Here is a 24,214-nt window from a genome sequence, read left to right on the forward strand (position 1 = left end):
AACTCGGAAGGAGAATCAACGAATATAAACATGGCATAAAAACAATCAAATATCACGCTATCGATGTTCGACGTCCGATGCGAGAATCGCAATCATGATATATATCGATTCGCGGTAAGTTGAGAGCGTAGCCGCGCGAGCGCGCCGCAGTTTGTTACAAGATGGCGGGTGAGTGAGTGACTGTGGATGGGACGAGACTTCTCTGAAAACACAGAGATTTTCCTGCTAATCGGCGACGTTTGTGGGTTTCAGATATATCCTACATCCAGACAGACGATATAGACGACCTGGACGAGGGTGAGTACCCCAAACGCAGACGCATTTATTTTACGATAGCGGTTAATGTCGTCGCACGCGCGCGATCACCATAGCTCCGTCCGTTCGGCTCGATTCGGCTTCGTGACTCGGCGATCGTGCTGTTGGAATACGTGCCTCCGTGATGTTGAAGGGTCTCGTACGTGCGGGCGTACGCGCGTACGTGCGCGGCGTGTGTGCCGACTGACACGTCGCACGCGGAAAGATCGCGGCGCGGCGACGTCGCAGCGCGAGCCCTCGTTGCGGGTTTCGAGGTTAGGTCGCTGCGTCGTTATCGCGCGGGACCGGACGCGTCGCAGTACGCATCGCGAGAATTCTGAGGCTCATGAGTTGGACGAGTGTCACGCAGAGGTGACTACTCTCGGACGAACGACCGGAATGTCTCACCGCACGCGAGGACCGCGCTCTGCGATCTCACGGGCGGTTCTGTCGATCCGTGAGGGGGCGCCACGCCGCGCACCGTGTTTATCTCGGCTGCGGCGCGAGAGGAAAAAAGGAAGAGGAGCGCCGACAAAAGAGAGAAAAGGAAAGAGAAAGGACATGCGTTCGCAACGCGTATGTGTCGTCGTATTGTTATGCCAGGCAGAACAAATACGAGGAAGCATCGTTCGAGAGAAAATCGCGATTCGCACGGGAATTTTCATCATTTTTCAAACAATAAAAATGTCACTTCTTAAGGTAGCCGTTCTACGCATCGTGAACGTAATCGTGACGCACTATTGCGCTTGATCGATAAGGGAGAATTCTGAGACATCTTAAATATAATTAATATATTTTTGAGATATATTGGTAGAATGTTCCAACTCGGCAGCATTATCGAACAGAATTTGTAGGTAGGAGCAGAGATAGAATTAAAAGTGACCACTCATAGTACATGTGGATACTATCGTAAGTGAATGCGCGTGATAATAGTCGGTTGCTGTCTGAAATACGACGTACTCGAGACGTAGAAGCGCGGATCGGAGTCACGAAGAGTGGCGGCATCTCGGAAGATTAAAGAAAACGGCGCAGTTAGCGCGCACGCGGTTCACGGTTCCTTCCCCTATCGGGGTTACTGATCTCGGGTTCCTCTTCTATCATCTATTTGCGAGTGCCATCTGTCGTAAGTAGGACCGTACCAGGTTGTCGGTTCTCCCTGTGATCGCCCAGGAAATCGCCCAATAATTACGGTTTTTTACACTTGTAAAAAAAAACACGTCGAAAATGCACGAGCCAATCTCGTGAAAGCGCTTTTACAAATAACGCGAACGTAGTATAATTAATCTCTCGCAATTACGTAATTAATATAATGAAAGACGGTTACTGCAATTTGTTACGCTCACGCGCACATGTTTATCTTTAATCTTCCTCCTCCGTTCCTCCGTCATTCCAGCGGATGTCTTCTCTGTCGCTGGCAACCAAGCTGGTCCTACGGCTGCCTTTATCTTACATTCCAGAGACCGTTTATCAGCCCCGCTCAGCTTATATTTCTAAGCGTGTTCTTCTAGATAGAAGAAAGTATTCGGAACAGCAACTTTCTGATGCTCGAGCGCGGAGAGAATCCAGTTCGACACCCCGATAGAAATTTATGGCGGTTTTTCGAGTCCGCGATGCCGAGACTGCTTGATGCCACGCGGCAATGACCATGGAAGCCATGGTAACTGCCGGTAATCGATCGCGATTATGCAAATTATCTGGTGACTGGCTGTGACAGCTAGTGCATTAGACACGTTTCTCGGGCATCGATGAGTTTTCTTTTTCATCTGTCCGACAACATCCTTGCTATCAATCGCGACCAATTCGTTCTTCCTTTACCACTCGCGTGTATCTTGTAACGAAGATTAAAATAAATTTGTTTATTTGGGAGGAATAGGCAGTTGCACGGACTATTGATTTATTGAATTTTAGGCCGTTTCGGCTGAAAAACAAAATATTTTCGAGAACGAAGAGACGAATTACAGATCGTACAGTACAGTAGATAAAAAATCGCGATTCAGTACAAATCAGTCGTTATTTTTGATGACGATGACGGACGCAGAATTGTTTAAATTGTCTCGTTTCTGCGAATAATCTTATTTGCCTGCCATTTCTCCACATAATTCATAAAGTTTTTATAAACCGCTCTTTCAGATGTCTCGAATAGGGTATCTTTCTTTCCGCCGCGTAAGGTCGACTTTATCCGACCGGACACGAGGATGGATAAGAGGGACGACAGACCTAGGGAGGGAGGAAGTACGGGATATAGAACGAGTATAGGCGGATGTATAAAGAAACTTTAATTTCTTGGCATTGCGTGAAGTTCCTTGCCCTTTCAGCCTTTTCGGTTCGGTGGTCTGTTTTTGATAGGAAGACCACGCCGTCGTCTAGACGCAGCCAGGGGGGGTTACCTCGGCTTTTATGATTGCAACACGAAACGCACCCCTTGACGTGCTCGAACGCAAAAATACCAGTTTTCTTCCCTCTTCCTTTCTCTCTCTCTCTCTCTTTTTTCCCTCTTCTTTTCCCGTACATTGTCAGTCTTTTCTATTCTTTCGTCGGCCGTCGCCCTTCCCATACCAACGTATGGGCGCGTTACATTAAAATGATTTATTCACCTTATTAAATTCGCATTCGAGACTAGCTAAGTATGCGAAGTAGATATCCCATCGAATCGCAAAACCGGACTCTGCCACCCTTTCGAGACGACGAACTTCGCGACGCGTTTGCGTACTTCGTTTTTCCCCTCGCCTTTTATTCATTTCTCCTGGCATCTCCCGGTAGCTCGTTGTAGACAGCACCTGTTCTAACCTTCCCAGAAACTATTTCTTCAACATAAATGAAGGAAAAAGAAGACGCAAATTAATTGTAGTTTCTTCGAAAACCAAACGTACATTAAAGTTGAAGCTAATTAAATTCCTCTTTCTTTTCAAAGGTAAAACTGATAAAAGCTATGATACTAGCCAGTTTCCATCAATATTAATAAATATTTACAGCAATAACTTTAAATGTATAATATGGCTTTATCAAAAGCTGAGTAACTTCAATAATTTCTAGAGATATTAGGAGATTTGCAAATTTCATTGCATTATGCAAGTTCTATCAATTAAATGGAATGTGTATACGCATAGGTGTGGTGTTGCTTCTGAACTCTCGGTAAATAGGAATGATTTTCAATGATTTTCTAGATAAAAATTAGAACATGTCAACATCTAGCCCGCTGTCGGTCGAACCGAGCCGAGTCAAGCTCAGCCGAGCTGAGAGATGGCGCCGCCTATCGTCAAAACGAGCGATCGAATGGCGGCCGATTATTACATGACATTCCTCGAATACTATTCCAATCTCTCCCTCGTCTCCTGCGATCGGAGCCTTCTACCCGCTTCTTCGTTTCTCTTCGCCAACGTATTCCTCTCTTTCTCTCAGGATCATCCTTTCTACGTCTTCTCGAGAATGTCTGTAGAGAACGCGCAAGTCTCAACAGACCTCGAAGAGAGCGGACGATGAACATTTTATATTTATTTTAGCAAATTCTGCATTAATCCTTACGTACCTGCGTCATGCCGATTCGTCCCTGAGCAATTTTTCTCTTGTTTGTTTTTCTTTGCGCTCTTGATTTCGATTCAAACATTGATTGCGAATCGAAAAATTCGATCTAAGAGATTTCTGTAGGAGAAGATACACAGCGATGTACTAATAATCATCTTGATTATCTCTTCCTCTTGTAAATTTAGTATTAACTGTTCGAATTGACTGATAAAACATTACAAAACTAAGCATGATACTATATTAATGCAGAAATCAGCAGATTTCGCCATAGAATTGTAGGAAATACGAAGGTAGGAAATATGCTGTATAAACTAAATCAAAGTTGATTTAGTATCGTGTCCGTTATTTAATTAACATATTATTTCACGGCATATTTCAATTTCATGCAACCCTTGTTTCTCCTCGCCCGGTTTGTCGTGAGATGCAATGATGTATCCTGAATTCGTTCTCTCGAGAGCAGCCGGGTCCGACGAGCCTGTGAGAAATATCGATTCGCGGCCGTCTTCCATTCTGACTGTAATAGTGCGACACGAGCCTCCGAAGGAGGACGCTGCCCGATACCCTGTTACGGAGGGTGGGAGGGAGAGAAAGGATAGAAGCCGTTGGTAGTGAAGATAGTACGATTTCTCGTAAAGCCACGAGAGCGAACCCATTCATAAAGACGAAGCCGTGACTAACGAGCAAGGAGACCACGCGTAAGCTTCGGCTCACGTCCATCCCCTTTCGATCTTCCAGTACTTCCTGCATCCTCTTTTTCCGCGTTCTCTCTTCTTTCCCGGTCCAGTTATTTTATCATTGTTTTACTATATGTTGGTCGTCAATGATTTCTCTTTGATCGCCAGCCTCAGCGTTTCCTTTTAGAGCCTTTCTCTAATTATATTAGCCATATATGTACATATATGGTCATCCCGTTTTAGAAATTATAAGATCAATTAATTTGAATGATTTGCGTGATGCAAATGAATCAGTTCTGTTGTTGGATGAAAGAAATTGTGAGATAATTTTGAGATATTTAGGTATTTTATCTGAGATGTTCGTTCTACATCGTGACAAATCAGGAGGATGTGTTTTTCATTTTCATCACTGACTTAATTAGAAATCCATCGAAATTTGATCGGTGGTTAGGTAGGTCTTGCTTCTTCTCGTGCAAGGCATCTTGTTCCTTGGAGTAAATTCCTTCATCGTAAGAAAAGCCACGGGACAAGAAATGATACAATCCGCGATCGGATGGACGAGAGCGATGACAATCGGTGAGCGAACAGCATCCTTTCTGGAAGAACGCTTCCGCGTTCTGTCGCGAACCGATCTCCAGGAAGAACGCGATATCACCGATGACAACGCGTCTTTCCTTCTGTTCGTTTCCAGCAGCACCCGTTTAGGAATTGTGCCGATGTCATTGTCTGGAGTCGTCCATAATACCGAGAAAATCGTACGGATTTCCCGTGAAGAATAGTTTTGAAAGAGTTAGCATAAGATTATCACAGCTTGCGTCGTCGAATCTTTTTATGTATAAAAAATTTTTTTCTTTATACATTGATAACATTATGACGACTAAATTCACAGTTGTTTCACGTAATTATTGAAAAATATATGTGTAGGACATTGTGATTTTGAATCTAACGTATACTGCGCTAGATGTATATATTTTTGATTAAATACACGTGATAGATACGTGACAAGGACATGTAAACGTGCGGCCTGATATTGTCTTTTCAAAACAGCTGTCGAAAATAACAAACGATCGAGAGACGAGTGCGAGTCAGCGGCGAGTAAGCATCACGGCGAGAAGACGCGTTTTGCCTGAATCCGTATCAGATTCCGTATCGGACACCATGTCTAAATCCGATAATTAATATATATTATACTTTAATAAAATTTATATTTTTGGATGCTCGTTTGGGATCAAATCGAATTGGATCGAACGAAATCGGATCAGAGTAAAGATTTTTCCGCGTTTTCAAAAGACGACGAAGCCGCGCGTGGCTGCCGTTCGGAGGTCTGTTGTTTACTTGTCCTTATCACGCATCTATCAGTGTATTTCAACAAAAATATATACATCTAGCGCAGTATACGTTAGATTTAAAATCACAATTTTCTGCACAAAAAATATATTTTAAAATAATTATTTTAGCATATAATAGCGACGAACAATTAAGAGCGCAAACGTTGTTGTGTGGTGCGTGAACGACGAGTTTTGCGACTTTTATACTTTTATATAGTGACGAACATTTCACGACGCGATGTCGGATTCCAATTCCTACGGTGTGACTTGGCTCCTAGATTATTTGAAGGGTCGTGGGCTGTCCACGGCGGAAGAAAAGGTTATGCATTTCATTCACTTAATGGAAAGTAACCCGTCACGTGAACAAGATGCAGAAGATGTTGGCGAAGGCCACTTTAGAGACGCTTCCCGCGAGGATAAACGAGAGAAGGAAGTCCTACAGTGCGAGAAGAACATCGACGAACGTGACAACCTTGAGCTTGAGCGTGTTCGCAATGAAATCAGTCTATTGCGTGAGTACCAAAATATGCATTCTGTGGATCATGAGCATCGGGAAGGGACATTGGCAACGGCGTAACTGCATTGCCGCGTGCACGATTAAATTTGGCGGCAATGCATGGCAATGATGATGGGAAAGACAAGTAAGAATTTTAAGAACGGCTACGCGAAGATTTTAATCAGTACTAGACTAAAAAGAAAAGCCCTCGAATGGTCTCATTCGAAGTCCAAATTTATCAGTATGATTTTCGACGCTCTTCTTATTGATGAAATAAGAACGATGGGCTTTCAAGTATTTGCTACCGGCAAAGTAAAGTGACGATTCGAAAGAAATTTCAAATGCGCGGTTGGAAAAGAGGCGAAACGTGTTTCGCGAATATGCTCACGAGAAAGGTAATTACGGGCAGTCGCGTGTTGATCGAGAACGAGATGATCGATTATGTTATAGATGGCATTTCCGCCATTGTGTTACGGAATCAAGCGCGTATATAGCGTTTTACCAGAGTTGAATCGTTAGAAAAAGGCGATAACATTGTGGGACGATATTATCTATCATAATATAGATGATATTACGAGCACTAATTGATAACAGTCATACATATAATTGTTTCATATGTTAGTGCATTATATTATAAGATTATAAAAAAGGAAGGAAAGTACTTTTGAAGTCAAATAAATAAATCTTTAAATAAATTAGTAGATTATTAGTGGAAAGCCGTCACAATTTTTAAACTCGCAATAATTACAAACGTTGAGCTTGCAAATACTCTAAGATAAATCTTAGTCTTCTTCTTATTTATCTTATAAATCTTATTTATGAAAATTGAAATTTAATTAGTATAAAAACATTGAAAAACTATTTTTTTTAACACGAGGAAAGTAAATGAAAAATGAATAAACTATAAGCTTGCGTTTTCTGTGCAAAGTGCGCCGGTTTTGCCTTACGAAATAAAATGGAAGCAAATTCGCCAGGAGTTCCAAGTTGTCAACCTCTGCATTTACTGGGTGACATTTCCATCGGTCATTACAAATTCATAGAATTTGAGATTTCGCGAAGATCTTTGCGAAGTATTCCGAAACCGCGTACTAGATACGCGACGTACTTCATCTGATCGGCGGGAATGGGATAGGTAAGCCTCGAAGGGGAAAGTTTTGATTGGGTTACGAGGACCGCTGACAGAGAGATCGATGGATATTCCGGAAACGGAAAAGCTTGATGTAAACGCACCCTCTGCACTCTCCAGCCCCCTACTATTCCGTTATTTCTCGCTCTCTTTCTCTCTCATACAGCCTTGGTGCCACGTTCGATGAAAATCCATCGTTACTGTAGCTATTTCCTCCTTTTTTCGGTGGCAGGGGAAAGAAGGAGAGAAAAAAAAACAATCTCACTAATTTTCCATCGCATACAAGGGCACTGGGACAACCGCCCTATGAAACCGAGGTGGTCCCCACCTTCGAACATTCGGTCGTTCGCTTGCGCTTCAAAGCGGACGCCGGATCAAAGGTGCGCCTCGACATTTATCGGACTAAAACCGTCGAGCCGCGTAAATCCCATGGGGTACTGGCAGCTTTCTCTCGTGAGTAATTTACGATATGCCACAATTTTTTCTACCTACCAATTCTAGCCCCGATTCCGCCAATTTAACCATCAATTCATAATATTTTTATAGATCTTGTTAATTTTTATTTTAACTTGATGCAAAATGCATTTTATTTTATTTTTTTTTATTTTTTTTACTCTAAAAGAACGACGTTGAGATTCGAGCTGATAGATAATAATATTAATTAGATTTCGGAGAACGGTCGATTTTATTAATCAAATCTCGAAGGAAAGAACAAACGGGCACACGGTTCATTCTAATTTGAATAAAACGTGAACACGTGAACACGGGCGCGTGTATGACTGGTGTGTTATCAGGTGCTCTCAGGGAGGAACAAGATAACGGTGAGATACGTCGCAGCGTATCTTTATTTCCCTCGTCTCTACTTCCCTCTTTCTTTTTGTTTCTCACGCATATGAATATACTAATATATAAAAGAAAGTGCAGTAAGATATCTATTATGCTTTTGACTAAGGTGCTCCAAAACTAAATAAGAATATTAAATAAAAATACATATATATATTCCTTATGAGTATAGAAAATTGTATATGCATTTCACAGTTTAGATGCAAGTTGTATAGACTGTTATATATTAAATATTTTTTATATATTTTCCAAATAATTTTGATAAACATATTATATATAGATTAAAGTTAAAATTACACATCCATGATCCTCTGTTGCCTGCTTTCCTACTTTCAGGTTAGTCAGTTGACTAGGCATTGCGCACAAACGCAACCGACTCTCCTGAATGGACGAGTCTGACATTCTGTCCGTCTTTTTCGAAACGTGCACATGAGTCCCTATGTCTGTACGCCGCGTACGTTCCACGTGCATGAATGCGTAGTGTAAATAAAATTCCTACACTCCCGCGTGCCGCCACGGAACAACGAATGCGCTCTCCAGGTGACGTGAACTTCCGTTATCGCGCTCCTCTTCGCTATCGTGTATTTTCCGAGCAATAACGCGTTAACATCGAGAAACCAGCACTTATCGACGAATATTTCTCTTTTTTTTTTAATCCCCATGTATTGTTTGATTGATATTTTATACATTTGCAACTTTCGAAAATTACACACATTCCACTACGACGGAATCAGATTGCAATTATGCACGTATTAATAATAAGACTGCACCTCTTCGAGGTATCAAGCAATATATTATACGTAATAATACAAATATAACCAAATTCTTCGTTAAGTAATGCTAATAAGAGCGTGACGGTAAATGGAAAATATTTAGCATCGACTCATTTCTCAAAACAACATGAAAGGTAATAGTTTTGTTGTTGAATATCGATATTCTTGAAGAATCGTAACAATGATGACAGATATTCGCGCCATGGGCAGGATTAAATATTGAACAAATCAATAAATAATCAAAACTTGTATATTATTAATAATAATATTTGATCGGTATGATACATAATGATCACTTGTTTTCGCTCGGCGTATGAACAATCAATGATGCCTGAGACGAGAACGAGGTCGAAGCTCAAAGCGGCATGAGGAACGGTCGCTCCGGAATCCGCCGGTTCCCGCGCAATTGTTGCGACAATTTAGCGCCGTTGTCTCCATCTCCTCCTTCGTTATCTCGCCAACAAGTTAATCTTTATAAATAGCCCGAGCCACGGTTATATTTAATCCTGACCCTCGCGGTCGCAGCTTCCACGTTGATACCTCTCGACGTCGTATCGTCAACGTCGATTCGGGGCTCGATACTCGAAGCGTATATAACTAGTGGCGGGCGCAATATTCGCTTGCCTTTTATCGTTCTGAAAAGGTGCTTCGGAAAAATTAGGACAAGAGGCTGCAAACTTTTTGTTTCCATTGCTCTTGAGAAAATTTGGACGTCGCTGATTCACGAGGGACAATTATTTTAATTATCATGTCTGAAAAGTCATGAACATCCTGATAATTTCGTTCAGAAAAAATTGATCTCAAGTTCTTGAAAGAATGCAATTTGTAGTATATTTGTCTTACAGAATAGATGCTTGTATTTAGGGCTACTATTTTTGAGTAAGCTTTCCTTTAATAATTGTTTGGAGTAAGCATTTACATCAATGATATTCAAGCCGATCTGCATCAAAGATGTCAATGAAAATATCAATGAGATTAGGGACGATTTCATTGAACACCAACGCGCAGTATCTCGATAATGTTTCTCTCGTTTGAAGTATTTGACCATGTGTGTCGAACTATTTCTATCGCGGTTCGCCTTTCACGCTTGCAGGGTCTCTGCTCCAATATTTCTAGTGGTTCTTCGGTCAACCTAATTTCAGACACGACTGGTAATCGATCGTTTCTTAGGCTCTACCCCCATTTTCCCGCGGGTATATACGTCCATCTTACGTCGCCGAATAACGGCGCCCGCCGTGGCCGCGATCGATCGTTCAGTTCTAATTTTTCACCTTTCACACGAAAGACAGGCTCGTGCATCGATTTTGCGTCGTTTCCCGACTCATCAATGAGAGTACATTGCTTCTGGCGAGTAGCATAAACGATTCTCCAAGACTCGAGCAAAATGGTCCGTACGAGTTAATCTTAGGGCTCGACCGGTAATAAAACGGACTGCCCTTACATTCCTGGATAATGCGTCGTCCGCTATTTTAAACCCGGGTTTAATAAACTTACGTCGCTTAATTAGAGCAACATTTCTCCTGACTCGTCTTCGCCTGCGTTTTCATCCGCCTTTTAACCGAACAACCAGCCGCTCGTTGGTTATCGGGTGCGAACTTTGTCAGCACGATTAAAAGTACTTAATGAAAATTTTCTGTACTGTAAAAGTACTGTAATGAAAATTTTCATCTTCTTTAAGCCATTTTGTTTCTTTTATCATGATTTGTATAGTTTACACATTGTACCTATGTATTATTTTATTCTGCATTATTATACTATATTGTAACGCACATGTATAATATATTACATAAATAACAATAAAATAAGCATTTTATTGTATTTATATTTTAAACTTGATATTAATAATTTATACAAACATATTTGTATATATAAAATTACTTCGGAAAACAATCAGTTTGAAATGGTAATTATTATTTTTTTAATCATTTCTGCGGTGTTTTATACATCGTACTGTAATAATAAATTCACAGAAACCCAGGCAAACTTGCGCTTGCCATCAACAAAGTTGTAATGCGCTAAACATAGTGTGGCAATTTAAAAATAGATACCGGAATGTATACGCTAGAGATATAATTCTCTAATTATAAGCCACTAGATGGAAATGAATTAACAGGAACTTTCACAGTAGAGATATTTTTGTTCCACGGATATAATTTCACGAGTTCACACATCGTGAATAATGTGAGTCGCATAAATCGCCATTTTTTTACTTTTTTCCGTTCGTTCTTTGTGCACGCGTGTTGATATGCGCATCGAAATTGCTCAACTTACATCCTCTGCTTTTGAATTAATATTTACCCAAGCATAAAGTCGTGCATGCTAAATACTATATTGCGCTAATGATAATAACAACGACAATATTGTTTATCGCATTTGACAGGTTTCGAAAGTTTCGGAGCACTATTTATCGTATATACGTCTTTTCAACCCGTGTTTCCCATATCTTTACTCCTTCCCTCTTGCATTAACTCCTCTTACTATATCAATAAAACACTTGGGACGTATCGTGGCACCCACTATATGGCACGGTATTCATTCTTGCCGTACATACAAAGTACTTTCTCTTTTGTCTTCGTTCGTGTACCTCCCTCCCGTTCGCACACGTTGTGTAGTCGTCACGTCTCTTTCTGCCCGTGACTACCACGCGAGCTTACGTGCGTACCGTGCCGCGAGCTGCGCAACGTGTACGCTCAGACTATACTGTGATACTATCAATGAATGACTGACTGTCTGGCGTGTGTGACGTGGCCACGCACATTGACCATAATGACTTATCTCCCAATTCTCTCTTTCTCTCTCTGGCTTTTTTGCCGTCTTTCTTCCTCTTATCTTAAACTTTGGATGTTGCGTCGTTACGCAACAACAAGCATATTTTTTTTATTTCTTTTTCGCACAGAATTATTTTCACATCGTATCACATACATTTAATTTTGTAAAATAGTTTTTATTTTTATATTTTTATGGAATACAGTATTTTTGTTGAGAATATTTATAATGTAAATATTTTGATATTTTACTCATGAAAATGGTTATAAAGTCGACTATTAGAGCAGCGTGAACACGATTGGTACAATATCGTCCCGTCATTACTAAATCTGATATAATCTTTCTGCTTAATTATCGTTATTGTTCATACTAGTGTATGTACAGCTAATCATCATGACGAAAGCACGTGAGAAATGTGAGCGAGCGCGATGAAAAAAAAAACGGGAGCGGGAAAGGGCGGGAAGAAGAACCGAACGAACGAGAAACGTACGTAATTGCGAGCGAATGTACTTTCCTCATACTTTTCGCCCTCCGCCGTCTCTCTCTCTCTCTCTCTCTCTCCCTTATCCGGCTCTTCCGTTTCTCTTTCGTCTCGCCCGTCTGAGTGGTCGGCTCTCTCTTTCTCTCGCTTGCTCCACGCCGTTTCTATCTCTTTCGCGCTCGCTCGCTCCGCTATCCGGCAAACATTAACGGCGTAGAGCGTACGACAGCACCGTGCGCTCTCCATGTACGATGCAATCAATGAATGACGGCATAGTGCGGCACGCGCAGTGACCGTGATGACTTTTCTTATCTACTGCTCTCTTTCTCTCTCTATCTCTCCCTCTTTCTTTCTTTATCCTCCTCGGCTACACTCGCACCGGCCTCTCGGTCTTGTAGTACGCTCTCTTTGGTTCCGTATGCACGCACGCACTCGCATTTTCGCGCTCCCTTAACTTCCTCCTTTCCTCCTCCTTCCGTCTCCTTCTACATGTTCTCCCCTACTTCCTTTATCCGGTTCGCGTTACTCGCGGAGCATATAACGCCGAATACAGAGTAGATATGAGAAGGAAGCCCTTCTCGGAGACTCACTGCACAGCGCTAAAACTCCGGTTTAATCCCCGAAGTCAGGCTTAGACGTTTCCGTGCGAGATCTTTCCGCGTGAAAATGAATGATGCTCCGATGTATTGGTAAATTTTCACTTCAGGCGGACTAATGGGTGTAGCACGATTGAGACAGATTGCTGAAAATCCGAAAGAGAAATATGCTCTTAATGCCCATTCATTTTAAATAATGTCACAGTATTACAGATATCTCGCTATCTCGTTTCCGCGATACACGTAAAAGTTGCAAGATTTCCCACGAAGAAAGACGTACGGAACCGAGTTCTCCGCGCTCGATTCCACGTGCGATTCTTTCTGGCGAAATTCTGGAGCACTGGCAAGGCTCGTCAGATTGCCCCCTAATCGTATCCGTATTCCGTTATCTCTTAATTCTCGAGATAACGCTTCGAGACCTGGTCCCTCGAGTTCGGGAATACGGGAAGTGCTGCTCGGGAGTTCTACGTCGTCGTGGTCGTCCTCCTCTTCGCCGTCGGTCGCGGCTATCGATCGGTCGCGGTCGCGGGCGTCGGCGTCGGCGTCGGTGCTGTTCAGTGGCGCCCCCGTGGGATCGAGACGACGGCGACGGCGCTCTGCGTCGCCGCTATCCGCCCCTGAAGGCGGCGGGGGGCTGAATACGGCGGGGCAGGAAGGGGGTGCGGTGGGGGGCATCGACACGCAGAGAGCGATCGTACCTTTGGTGGAGCCGGCAAGAACCCGGCGTGTACGTCGGATCGTCACGTTAAAAGCGGTTTTATTAGCCGGCAGGGTCGTGTTCTTCTGTACCGCAAAATGTCCGGACTGTCGTCATCTTCGCCGTCGTCGCCATCGTCGTCATCGTCCGGTCTCGCGATGACGAATCGCCCGCAGAGAAGGCAGGATCGAGTTGTGAAAATCGGCAAAGTGCGCGCGAGAAGTGCGACGATCATGGGATTCTTCCTTTTTTTTCTCCTCCTGCCGTGTGGTCGAGTGTCCTCATCCTCGTAAATTTGATCTCTGTGGCGGTACCGAAGCTCGAATCAAGTGTTGATGGCAATTCGACCGGCAAACGCACTCGTAATCGGGACGAGTGCGTTCGCAGATGAGTGGAAAAACGCTGCGCTGGATAGCACGCAGCAAGAATTCCGATGACGAATGATAGTGACGGCAATGACGCGTGATCTCGGGTTAAATCATGCGTATTGGAAAGGCCGGCTTCCACCGTCGCGTTGCGCGCTGGAAAAACCACGGTGCAAGGTTCACGAACATGCCAACAGTAGATTCCACCGTCTGTAACGATTCCAGACAAGCGGAGGCTCGAGGACGAGGACCATTCAGTCGGAACGTGTTTCGAGTTTACGGGCGGCATTCGTGAAGGAAAATTGCAGTTCAGTATGGCTGACACCGGCTGACGACGTAGAAAGATTCGTCGAAAATACCGGCGCGAACGGAATATTTCGGAGTGGCACTCTGGAAGAAACGAGAAATCTTCGGGCCTGGCTGTCCTTGCGAGTGCTGCGAGGCATGATGAAAAGCGACGAGATGTGTCTAGTCGGCCCACGCATGGCCGTTTCGGCCAAATGATGTCGGAAAATGCCGGCCTCGAATGCTCGTTCCAACATCCGGTTTCCCCGACACCTTCCACGAAACGCCGATTTCGTTGACGACTGGTGGGGAAAGTGGCAGAACGAGTTTCTTCATAAATTTACCGTCAACGATCAACAAGTTCTCCTCATTAGGGAACTGGGGCACCTCTGCAAGTAGATTTTAAATGTCATTGATCGTACGACCTTCGATGGAATTTTGCGTGTACAGTTATCACGTCACCGCTCTTCGTCGGCTAAAGTGATCGCTCCGGATTGTACTCCGGCTTGAATGTGTGATCCTCGTCGTGCGAGATGCGTGCGAATTGATTCGCCGAAAATGTGATGTGTGCGTGATATTTGAGTGCGCGCCCCTGCCGAAATACGGCGTATATTGTTTCATAGTGTGCTCCGAGCTCGCCGTTATGTGGATATATCTGAAGAAACTCTTTTGGCACTACCCTCGCCACGAAAGCGGAGATCGTTCATTTGTAGTAAGACCTTTCGCTTTTACTTGGATATAGTTACGATAATTGTAAACTGACAATTCTGCGAACGGATCGTAATCTCGTCTAAAAGTCACGATTGATTACCTGTTTCGCGGAACAGCGGTGTCGATACTCGTAATGACGGTCGAATAACTTTCATTCTTTTATGACGATATTAATGGATAATTTATATATCAAATCCTGCCATGGCTATCATATCTTTTAAGAATTGAAAGACCGAGATAAACTGATTTTCAGGAGAATTGACTCCGTAATATCTGTACCTCTTTTAATAATAAAGCAAGATTATTATTAAATAAAGTACAGAATCAATCACGATGTTGAGCCAATTTAATGCAAAATAAGCGAAAAAGCAGATTTATCATTGTTTGATACAAATTAGAAAATTATGAAAGCGACCATCAAACTATGAATCATTCTTTCATCGTAAATTTAATCACCTCTCCTTGTTTATTATTAATTACCTAATTAAATAGTTTCTGTTTTTACTCCGTCCTTTGAAGAATGAATCTTTAGAGAAAATAAGTTATGTAATTAGTGGGGTGAGACACCCTGGAGTAAAGTCGAACGTTACGAAAGAGAAACACGCGTCGAATCGTCGTTGACGTTCGCTTCGCAGTCCCGGAGGGTCCATAATGGTTTGTTATTGATCTATCTCCGCGCGCCTTCCTTACACTTTTCTTCTTCCTTTCGTCCTTCGCCCTGCTGCCTTCGTCCATGCCGACGACGTTGGGTGGTACACGAGGGATCGGGAGGACGCGGTGGGAGAGCACGGCAGTCCCACGCAGAAATTCCGCGCACCGCGCGGATCCCCGATGCTTCGCGGAAAAAAAACATCCTCTTACCCTTGTCTTTTTTTTATTGAGAATCTCGCGAAAAGTTTCTGCGAGAGAAAAAGAGAGAAGAGCCGCTGTGAAATATTTCGTGGTCACACAGCTCGACACAGAAGAGAGTGCCTCTTTTTATGATTGAACTTGAATTTCATCGTTTTTGTTGGAAAATATCATTATGATTTTTATGTATCTTAAAATTGACAAGAAAGATAATACACATAAGTTACTTGTCAATGTCCATAATGACTTGCATTTCACAAAACATATATCAAATAAAATAGAGAACGCACATGTGAAATCGTCAAAGCGGACAAAAAAAAACAGAATCTGTACATGGGGTTTCTAACACGCTAAATAATTTGTATAACTATAAATATGAATGTTAATTTATGATTTAGTGTGTCGTTGTTTTTGACGATATGCCGCAATTGAATTTAAGATTTTTTATTTTTTATTACATTATTACAATTAACATTATCTTACTTTTACTAAAGAAGTTAGGATTTATAATTAATGATTAAGATTTAAGAGTCAGTGTCGGATCTTTTTGCATTTACCCATGTTTTCTTTGATGATAGTCAAACATTTATACGAGATCATGTTTACTTACAGTCCCCTTTCTGTTATTTTGTCGAAAAATCAATGCATGTTATTTCAGGTTTTTCTCGCATTTTAACCCATTTTTCTCGCAGCGCAATATGTTTCCGATTTAAAAAAGATTGAACGTATCTGTATATAGGGATAGTATTATAATACAGACATCATCGTGAAATTCGATGAACCAGCTGGCGATGATTGACGTCACGGCTTTATCGTCAGAATGCCATTAATATTGCATAAATGAGACCACTCACGGACTTGTCTCAATTAGCATAATTCTTGTCGTACGCGGAATTCGCCTGTGACTCGTACATTACTCGCGCGAAAAGTTGTTCTTACACTCGAAGAAAACTACCCCTGAACGCGTGTCCCATACATCCCATACCTATACGTCATACCTATCTTTACGCACCTCGTAAAATATACGTTTGTCTCCTATGTACTGTTAATGTAAGGACATCAAACGCCTATCGTACAGCCAATACTGTATAACCAACGAGGCTTGCTGTGATGTGTGAATAAATCATTCAGCGCCACGGTCTAAAAACCTTCTTTTCTAAATTGATGCAAGCCGGCACGGGCTCATTGTCGATGACGACTTAGAGTCGATATCCGCGAGTGTAGCAGCAGCAGCGACTTTGTTTTATCATTTGTCGATACAGGGAAAGAGAAAGAGAGTACGCTACGTCGTCTGAATAATAAATGCCCTTTCGCCGACACGATACTTCGCCGCTATCGATACCTCGTATATGTACGAGCTCACGTCGCTCTTCGAATGCGAAGTTAACAGCGAGGAGCATTCTACTCTTCGCGAGAAGAGACTTTCGCCCGCCAACTGTTCGTTCTTCGTTTAACCTATGATTATTTCGGGCTTGGTACCCACCTGTCATTACGATACATTGTGGCGACACCCATCAGGTTTCGTGTGCTGCCGCAGAAGGGAAATATTTGCCGCGTACTTCCTGATTATATGCCTCCTCTCGGGTAATCATGAATCATGCGAGGAAGAAATGCCTACATTGTAACATAATGCTAAGCTACTTTCTTTGGATATTATAACAATTTCTCCGCGAATATGTTCGATTTACTTGTAAACGTCGCAATAATGCCGCAACATATGGCGCAGACAAATTTTGATGTAATTTAACAAAGGCAGATTTTTATTTTTGTTTGGAATTGGTCACTGTGCAAATGTTGTTTAAGCAAACATTGAGATTAAAAGTGTGTATCTATGTTAAATGGAATATAATTTATGACGAGCTTAGATACATTCTAATGTATTTTAACTACAAACCAATTTTTATCTGTGCTATTAATAATAAGATTATACCTGTAGCATGGCAAATTAAACACTTTGGAATTATGTTAATCTCGAATTCTATTTAATTAAATTACTGAAAACTTGTGATACATTTATGAAAGCTTACTCACAGAACGGGAAATACAAGTCCTATCATTGCTCGCGTCGCGTAACATGACAAGATTGTAATTAAAATGGTAATCACCGGTTCGATAAAATACCATCTCCATTACAAAGCAACCAACTACGAAGAAAATATTAATCTACATCCTTGAGCGTTTTTACGTTTTATAAAAATAATGAAAAGGTGGATGGCTTCCTTTCGGATGCCGTTTCATCGTAATAACTGTGGAATAAGAGGGCAGTAATTACTTTTCGTGGGACTGTCACGTTTGTCAGACTCATTCTGCGTGTACCCTGTGTTTCGGTTATTATTAACAACGAATAGCAGTAACCATATTAACTCTTCTTGTAATGATTCACAATACGCGGCGATGCTTTGTAAAAAATAATGTATGGCGGTATTTTCGCTGTAATAATAATAGTATTCACGGTAATGCATTGTCAAGTTTTCTTTGAATTGCACGTACATATTCCCATTAATTAAAGAATGCAATCTATTCCTGGAAAAATGTCTAGAAAATCCAGAATTTGACCGAAAATTAGTAGTATTGTAGATTTCGACATACTCATGGAAGAATATATAATTATTTATGTAGCAAACGATTATATGTAATTAGTAATGATAACAATATTTCTATATGATTACTACTTCAAGATTTAATAATCGTTTTATAGTACAAAATTAGAGTTGTTCTTAAAATTTATGAATCATTTTGTGACGAAAATTATTCCTAATCGTAACAATATTAACAAGATTTATTGCAACATGAGTATGAACGTCTACATTAACGCTCGTACCAGTAAAATGTTTTTCGATATTTCTTCTGCATCCAGTAGGTACACTGAAAAAAGTCTGGTTGCATTAGAAATCTGATAGGTTCCACCAGTCTGTTTGTTGGAAAATGGACGAATCAGAATTCCTTTAGGAATTATCAGATTATAGTACAGTCTATCAAACGTTATAAAATATCTAGTCCTATCGTGATAACTAGAAATTCTGCTTGGTTTAACCAAAATGCATTCTATCATATACATCTTGTTGATACAATCAAACCATTTTTCTCAGTGTAGAATAAGCTACTTTTTCTACTACGTAGTTTATGTAAAACCGCTTAATGAGTGACTAAAGAATGTACTGCGCATTGAACGAAGGTGTCGTAGATCTCGTGGTCGTGAAACTAGTAGGTAGTCGGCAGGGAGAGGGGAGGATATATCGAGGTGCGAGAGAAGGGTCTTCTTGAGGTTCTTCGACTTCGATCCAGACGGGGACGACCTCTCCCTCGCCGGAGGAAGGAAGGAAGAACGGACGGAAAGAACCGAGATAGAGGCGAATGAGAAAGCGAGAGAGATAGAGAGGGAGGGAGGGAGGGAAGGAGTGCACGCATGACCCTGAACCCAACCGCCGTAGCACCTAACCCCCGGTACAGGGGTGCGAAGCCTCGGGAGAAAGAGACGCAGGAGAGAGAATTCGAGATAGAACGGACGAAGCGAGAGCGGAAGAGAGGAGACCGCGGCGGGCGACCAAGGGGAGATATACCGTATATACGAAGAAGAGAGGAGCGGAGGAGAGAGAAAGAGAAAGATAGGGACTCCGCCGTGGAGAGAGAGTACAGTTCCCGAGATCAATACTCCCGCGTCTTGCGATCATTCATCTTGCCACGCCCCTCTGCTCTCTCCACACATTCGCCGTCTTTCTCGTTCCCTTTCGTTCATCCCCTTTTCCCTGATGCTCTTTCTTCCTCTCTTTCTCTCTCTCTCTTTTTCTTTCGTACACAAACTCTCTCTTGCTCTAGTCATTTCCCCTTTCCTTACCCTCCGCGATCTTCATCCCTCTGGTAGCAGCACCCTTCATAGTCGTGGTCGCCGTCATTTGGTGCCCAATCGTGGCGCCTAATACGAATGGAGCAAAGGGGAGAGAACTTTCTGAAGGTCGCAAGAGAGAGGGAAATCTAGAGAGAGAAAGGAAAAGGGGGGAGGGAGAGAGATAGCACAAGGTTTCGATTTTCTACGCTGACTGCGCGGTTTCATGGGAAAATGACAATTTTTTACAGTATTTCAGTACATGAAGTGTGTACTCGAAACTACGTTAATTATTCATGATAATGACGTGCGTTATTTTTATGGGTTATTATGGAGTAACGTGTTTTAACTTTGCGTGTTGAAACATTATTAAAAGCAAATGTTTGTTTAATAAAATCTGACAGTGTATCTAACGGATAAAAGATTAATACAATCATTTAGAAATTATTTGAAAATCACAAATGTGTTTGTATATACGACGCGTTAAACTTACATAAATTTTTGGATTCAATTTCTATCTTCTGGTCGATAACATTCGAGCATGGAGAGGATGAGTACGCTGGAGAACGCATGGGAGGACGAAGAAAGTAATTCCAAAGAGGGTGAATACTCGTCCTAAGGTAGAAAAGCCAGCAATCGATCTGATCGAGCCTCGCGATAAAAAAGAACCTGGAATCGGACGGATAAAAATTTCCGATGAGAAATCGATACATTTGCCATTTCCCTTTCGGTCTCTTTTATTGGATTTGCTTTCTTTTTCTTTGCATTTTCTTCTCTCTTTTATGTCAACGATTTACCGTGGTGATTTACGCTATTTTTGTTCCACCTTCTCGTTTTGTAATTTATACATAGAAGAAGGAAGAGATTTGTTCCTCTATTTATTACTCTATATTCTATGAGAATAATTTATATTTCGATGAGATGTATAGAATGTAAGATTTCTTTTACGGAGTAAATTTTAGAATTATTTGTCATTTAAGAAATGTTTGATTTGTGTCCCTTCACAATACAAATTACTAACAATACAAATAAAAAATCATTACAATACGATGCAGATGAAATGATTAGAAATTGAGATTTATATAATTTAAGAAATCTTATTTATGAATATTTTATTTTAATGTATTTATTGTTTTAATGAATTTCTTTATACTGTTGCGTTATTATCGGAAGTAATATACATAGAGAGAACTAACTTTTTTCTACTTTATATTATATTTATACCGTTGAGATATAAACTTGTCGAAATTATCTTCAATTTATAATTAATAAATATTTCAACGATAAAAATAGGAACAGCATAAAATGCATTTTTCTTTTCTTATTTTTATTATTATTTTCTATACAGCATACAATGATAATAAAGCTTCAAAATAATTAAAATTAAATTGTACTATGATATTGTGGGCGGATGTGTCCACTTATTAAAGCTATCTGTGAAAATCCAATAGCAAGGAAATCCGGAGATTTAAGTAGGGGCGAGTTTGTTCAAAGTCTTGGGGATGTCCGTGATATCTTCTCCTTTGAATCGTTTCTTCACTGCTATCGCACCACCTGTCGCTGCCATCGTACTCGTTACATTCGCTGACCCTCCCTGCTGCCAGTGACTTTGTGGCGGACAAAAAGAAATCGAATTACAGGCGGAAAGCTCACGATCTGTCTACGATCGATTCGGTCATTCTTCTGGGGTTAACGCAGTCGATTTGTAACAAACGAAATCGTCCTGCTGACGGATTATTCTACCTTTTTGGAAGAATTATCTTGAAATCTCTCCTTTCCAAAAATGGAAAGGATATCATTTTACCAAGGGTTTGACTTTGAATTTTACGAACGTAGGAAAAGTGTGTCATACGCTAATTAATGTGTTTACGCTGTGGCGACTAAGTGTTGAAGCTACTTTTGCGTCTTTACGGCACTCGCTGGGATTATACACCATTTTTATTCCTGAATATGTCAAGCAACCAATCAATGACGAATTTAATGCAGCTAATATGCGCGTATTATAAGATGTTTTTGATTGCTTACGCCAATAAGAAGACGCTTACAGTTGATCCGTATAAAAGTTTCGCAAGTCTCTTCAATTCGCTGAATGTGATAATAATTCCCCATCTCCATCTGCACTCGATAAGATACCTCGCGACGTGAGTTTAATAACTCTGGATTTATTGTATGTGCAGTAATGGAAGCCGAGGACGATGAAGAGGTCAATGACAGTAATGAGAAATCCAGGCCCGAAGTTTGGGATGGTGCGGGAGGCGGGGGTGACGAAGGCGGAGGAGACGAACAGCTCTTTCAAATCAGCAGGCTGCAGCAACACGCCACGTCCGAGACGAGCTTCAATCGGTGAGTAGCACTCAGCTGTTTGTTATCTGTCTCTCTGTCTCTCGAAAGGGCGTCATCTACGTCCTGTGATCCCGTTTTGTTCGCTTTGGCAAACCCTTTACGATATATACGGAAAAATGCAAGTGTTGGCCGTATAATAACCAAGCTGAAAACAGAGAAACATGCGGAGCTTCCTCTCAGCGATCGTGACGTTCGCATGGTAAGCTCGCGAGAGTACGATGATGTGTCTACATCGTGCTCGCTATCAATCAGTCCAAACGCGCATAGCACAGATTGCGTCGAAGTGTCGCTATGCAAACAAATGCATTTGTATCTTTTCGCTTTGCCCGTCGTTATTTTGCGCTTCATTCTGCGATCCTGGTTCAATCTCACGACTACAGATTGAATAATTCCCCCTCATCGCTCTAATCAAACATTTATAGCGATGCACTCGATAGCGCAATGGTTCAGTAGCTCTTTTGGAAGTTCTCAGCTCGGAGGCTGGAGACGTAAAAGAGAGCGTAACGCTATGTTTGCAGCGTACGTCGCAAATTCCCTCGCCGAAATTTTCCGAAATGTTTATTCTTAGTTTCGTACTCTCGTATTCTTCCGCCGGCTCATATCATGCGGACAGAACTCACTCGACGTATTACCCCGCTATGAGAAGAAGAGGCTGCTATGCGCGATTCGGACGTTGCGAGCGCAGGCTGGCCAAATATACGCGGTGCGTCAGCGTCGCGGCGCGCGGCGTCGCGTCCTCCCTTCCTGCACCGTTTCAACCGTCGGGCGCCTCGTTTGAGGTCAACGTCATCCGGCCTCTTTCGCTCTCTTTCCCGTACGCGCGTGCGACCGTCCCCTTGCCTCGTCTTTGCGGTATCCTTTATGCCGTCCCTTCCCCTATCTATCTCTCTCCCCCTTTCTCACTGCCTCGTTTTCTTCATTTGTCTTCGTTCTCTCGTTCGAGCCACTCGGATGCGTCTCGGATGAGCGAGCTTTCAAGCAAGTATATTGCCCCTAAACTCGCAAGCACGAGGTCATCGAGAACGTTAGCGTTAGAACCTCGAAGACATGACATGGGAAAACTGTAAATGTCGACAGCAAAAAGTCGGTTTTCCTAAACGATATTTTGTATGTCGTATTATTGCAATATATGTTGAATGAGCATGATGATGAGCTTTTGTATGTTATATTTGTAAATACATATGTCATAGTTTTGATAACATACTTTTCAGTGTAAACTGATTGAGTGAGAATGATTTGGTCTTGAGTCAATCAAATCGAGATATTTGTTGCGAATCGTAGTTGCATGTCATCAAATGCTGCAATACCTCATTGCGTGTAATTAAAGGCGTGTTTCGTAACTGCTCACGTGCTTGAACGGTTTCCGATTCCGACTCACGATTAGGGACGACATGCGCGAATTACGCGCTTCCACATCGTAGGATTCCACGTGTAACTATGTAATTACTGCGGAAGTTTCTTCCGGTACGAGCTGCTCCGTTTCCGATGAACGAGAAAAAACTGCACGTGGCCACGTGTATCGCAAAAAACTAACAATATTAAACACATTTTTCCACGTAAAAATGAATACACGGTAAAGCGAGCTAATATTAAGCCCCGCGGCGTATCTTCATCCTGGAAGCATTTCAGTGTTTGAACATATCTTTCTGACACTTTGATCTTTATTCGCGTCGCTTAACGTTAAACGCCACTGCTCGACTCTAATCCCCCTGTTTACCTCGAATATATACATCAGGTGACACGAATAAAATTCAGATTCGCGCGTAGCTAAATTTACCGCTAAAAGCGCGTCATGGAACATAGATTCTTTGTTCTTTGGCGTACGCCATTGAACACGTTACGCTATTCGTGCGATTTAACAATTTGCAATGCGGGACGATCTTGATCTCTGTTCCGAGAAGCGAGAGTCGTTGATCGCTGGGTAGAATCATCGTCGAAGACCGTTCTGGGCGGGCATTTTCGGCGTCGCGACGCAGTTCCGTGAAACGCGTGTGATGCGTGCATGGAAAATATCTTGGAATACCGAACGGGTTGGAGGAACGGTGGACCGACGAGCTTGTCCGGATGAATACATCGTGTGCGTACGACATCGACCGGCAGACGAAACAAAATACTGCTAAAATTAATCCAAGCCTTAGGTCATGTCTGCAAGGAGTCTAGACGATGGAGACGACGACGACGACGACGACGACGACGCGCCTCGCCACCGAAAGTGGATCGAAGTGTATGAGCGCGATACTTT

The 24,214-nt window shown here is 42.0% G+C and overlaps 1 protein-coding gene and 1 long non-coding RNA gene across 4 annotated transcripts in view; one reads left to right on the top strand and one right to left on the bottom strand.

Annotated features, from left to right (window-relative positions):
• Positions 1-130: 130 nt before the first annotated feature.
• The window catches only part of LOC105286696 (serine/threonine-protein phosphatase 4 regulatory subunit 1), a 110,531-nt gene continuing 86,447 nt past the window's right edge, over positions 131-24,214 (top strand). The window contains exons 1-3 of one of the 3 annotated variants that reach the window (XM_026973107.1): positions 131-168; positions 253-297; positions 21,807-21,972. In XM_026973107.1, the coding sequence (XP_026828908.1) occupies positions 162-168; positions 253-297; positions 21,807-21,972 (218 nt within the window). In that variant the 5' untranslated portion in view covers positions 131-161. Of the gene's footprint in view, positions 169-252; positions 298-5,931; positions 6,331-14,585; positions 14,959-21,806; positions 21,973-24,214 lie in introns of those variants that run through there. The other 2 variants (XM_026973098.1, XM_026973111.1) reach the window with 2 other exon arrangements.
• LOC105286697 lies at positions 11,856-13,391 on the bottom strand. The gene is made up of 2 exons (XR_895296.3): positions 13,180-13,391; positions 11,856-13,045 (listed from the first exon to the last, which is right to left on the bottom strand). It is a non-coding gene; the product is annotated as an uncharacterized LOC105286697 (long non-coding RNA).

The sequence above is a fragment of the Ooceraea biroi genome, chromosome 1, assembly GCF_003672135.1.
Source record: "Ooceraea biroi isolate clonal line C1 chromosome 1, Obir_v5.4, whole genome shotgun sequence".
Taxonomy (NCBI): domain Eukaryota; kingdom Metazoa; phylum Arthropoda; class Insecta; order Hymenoptera; family Formicidae; genus Ooceraea; species Ooceraea biroi.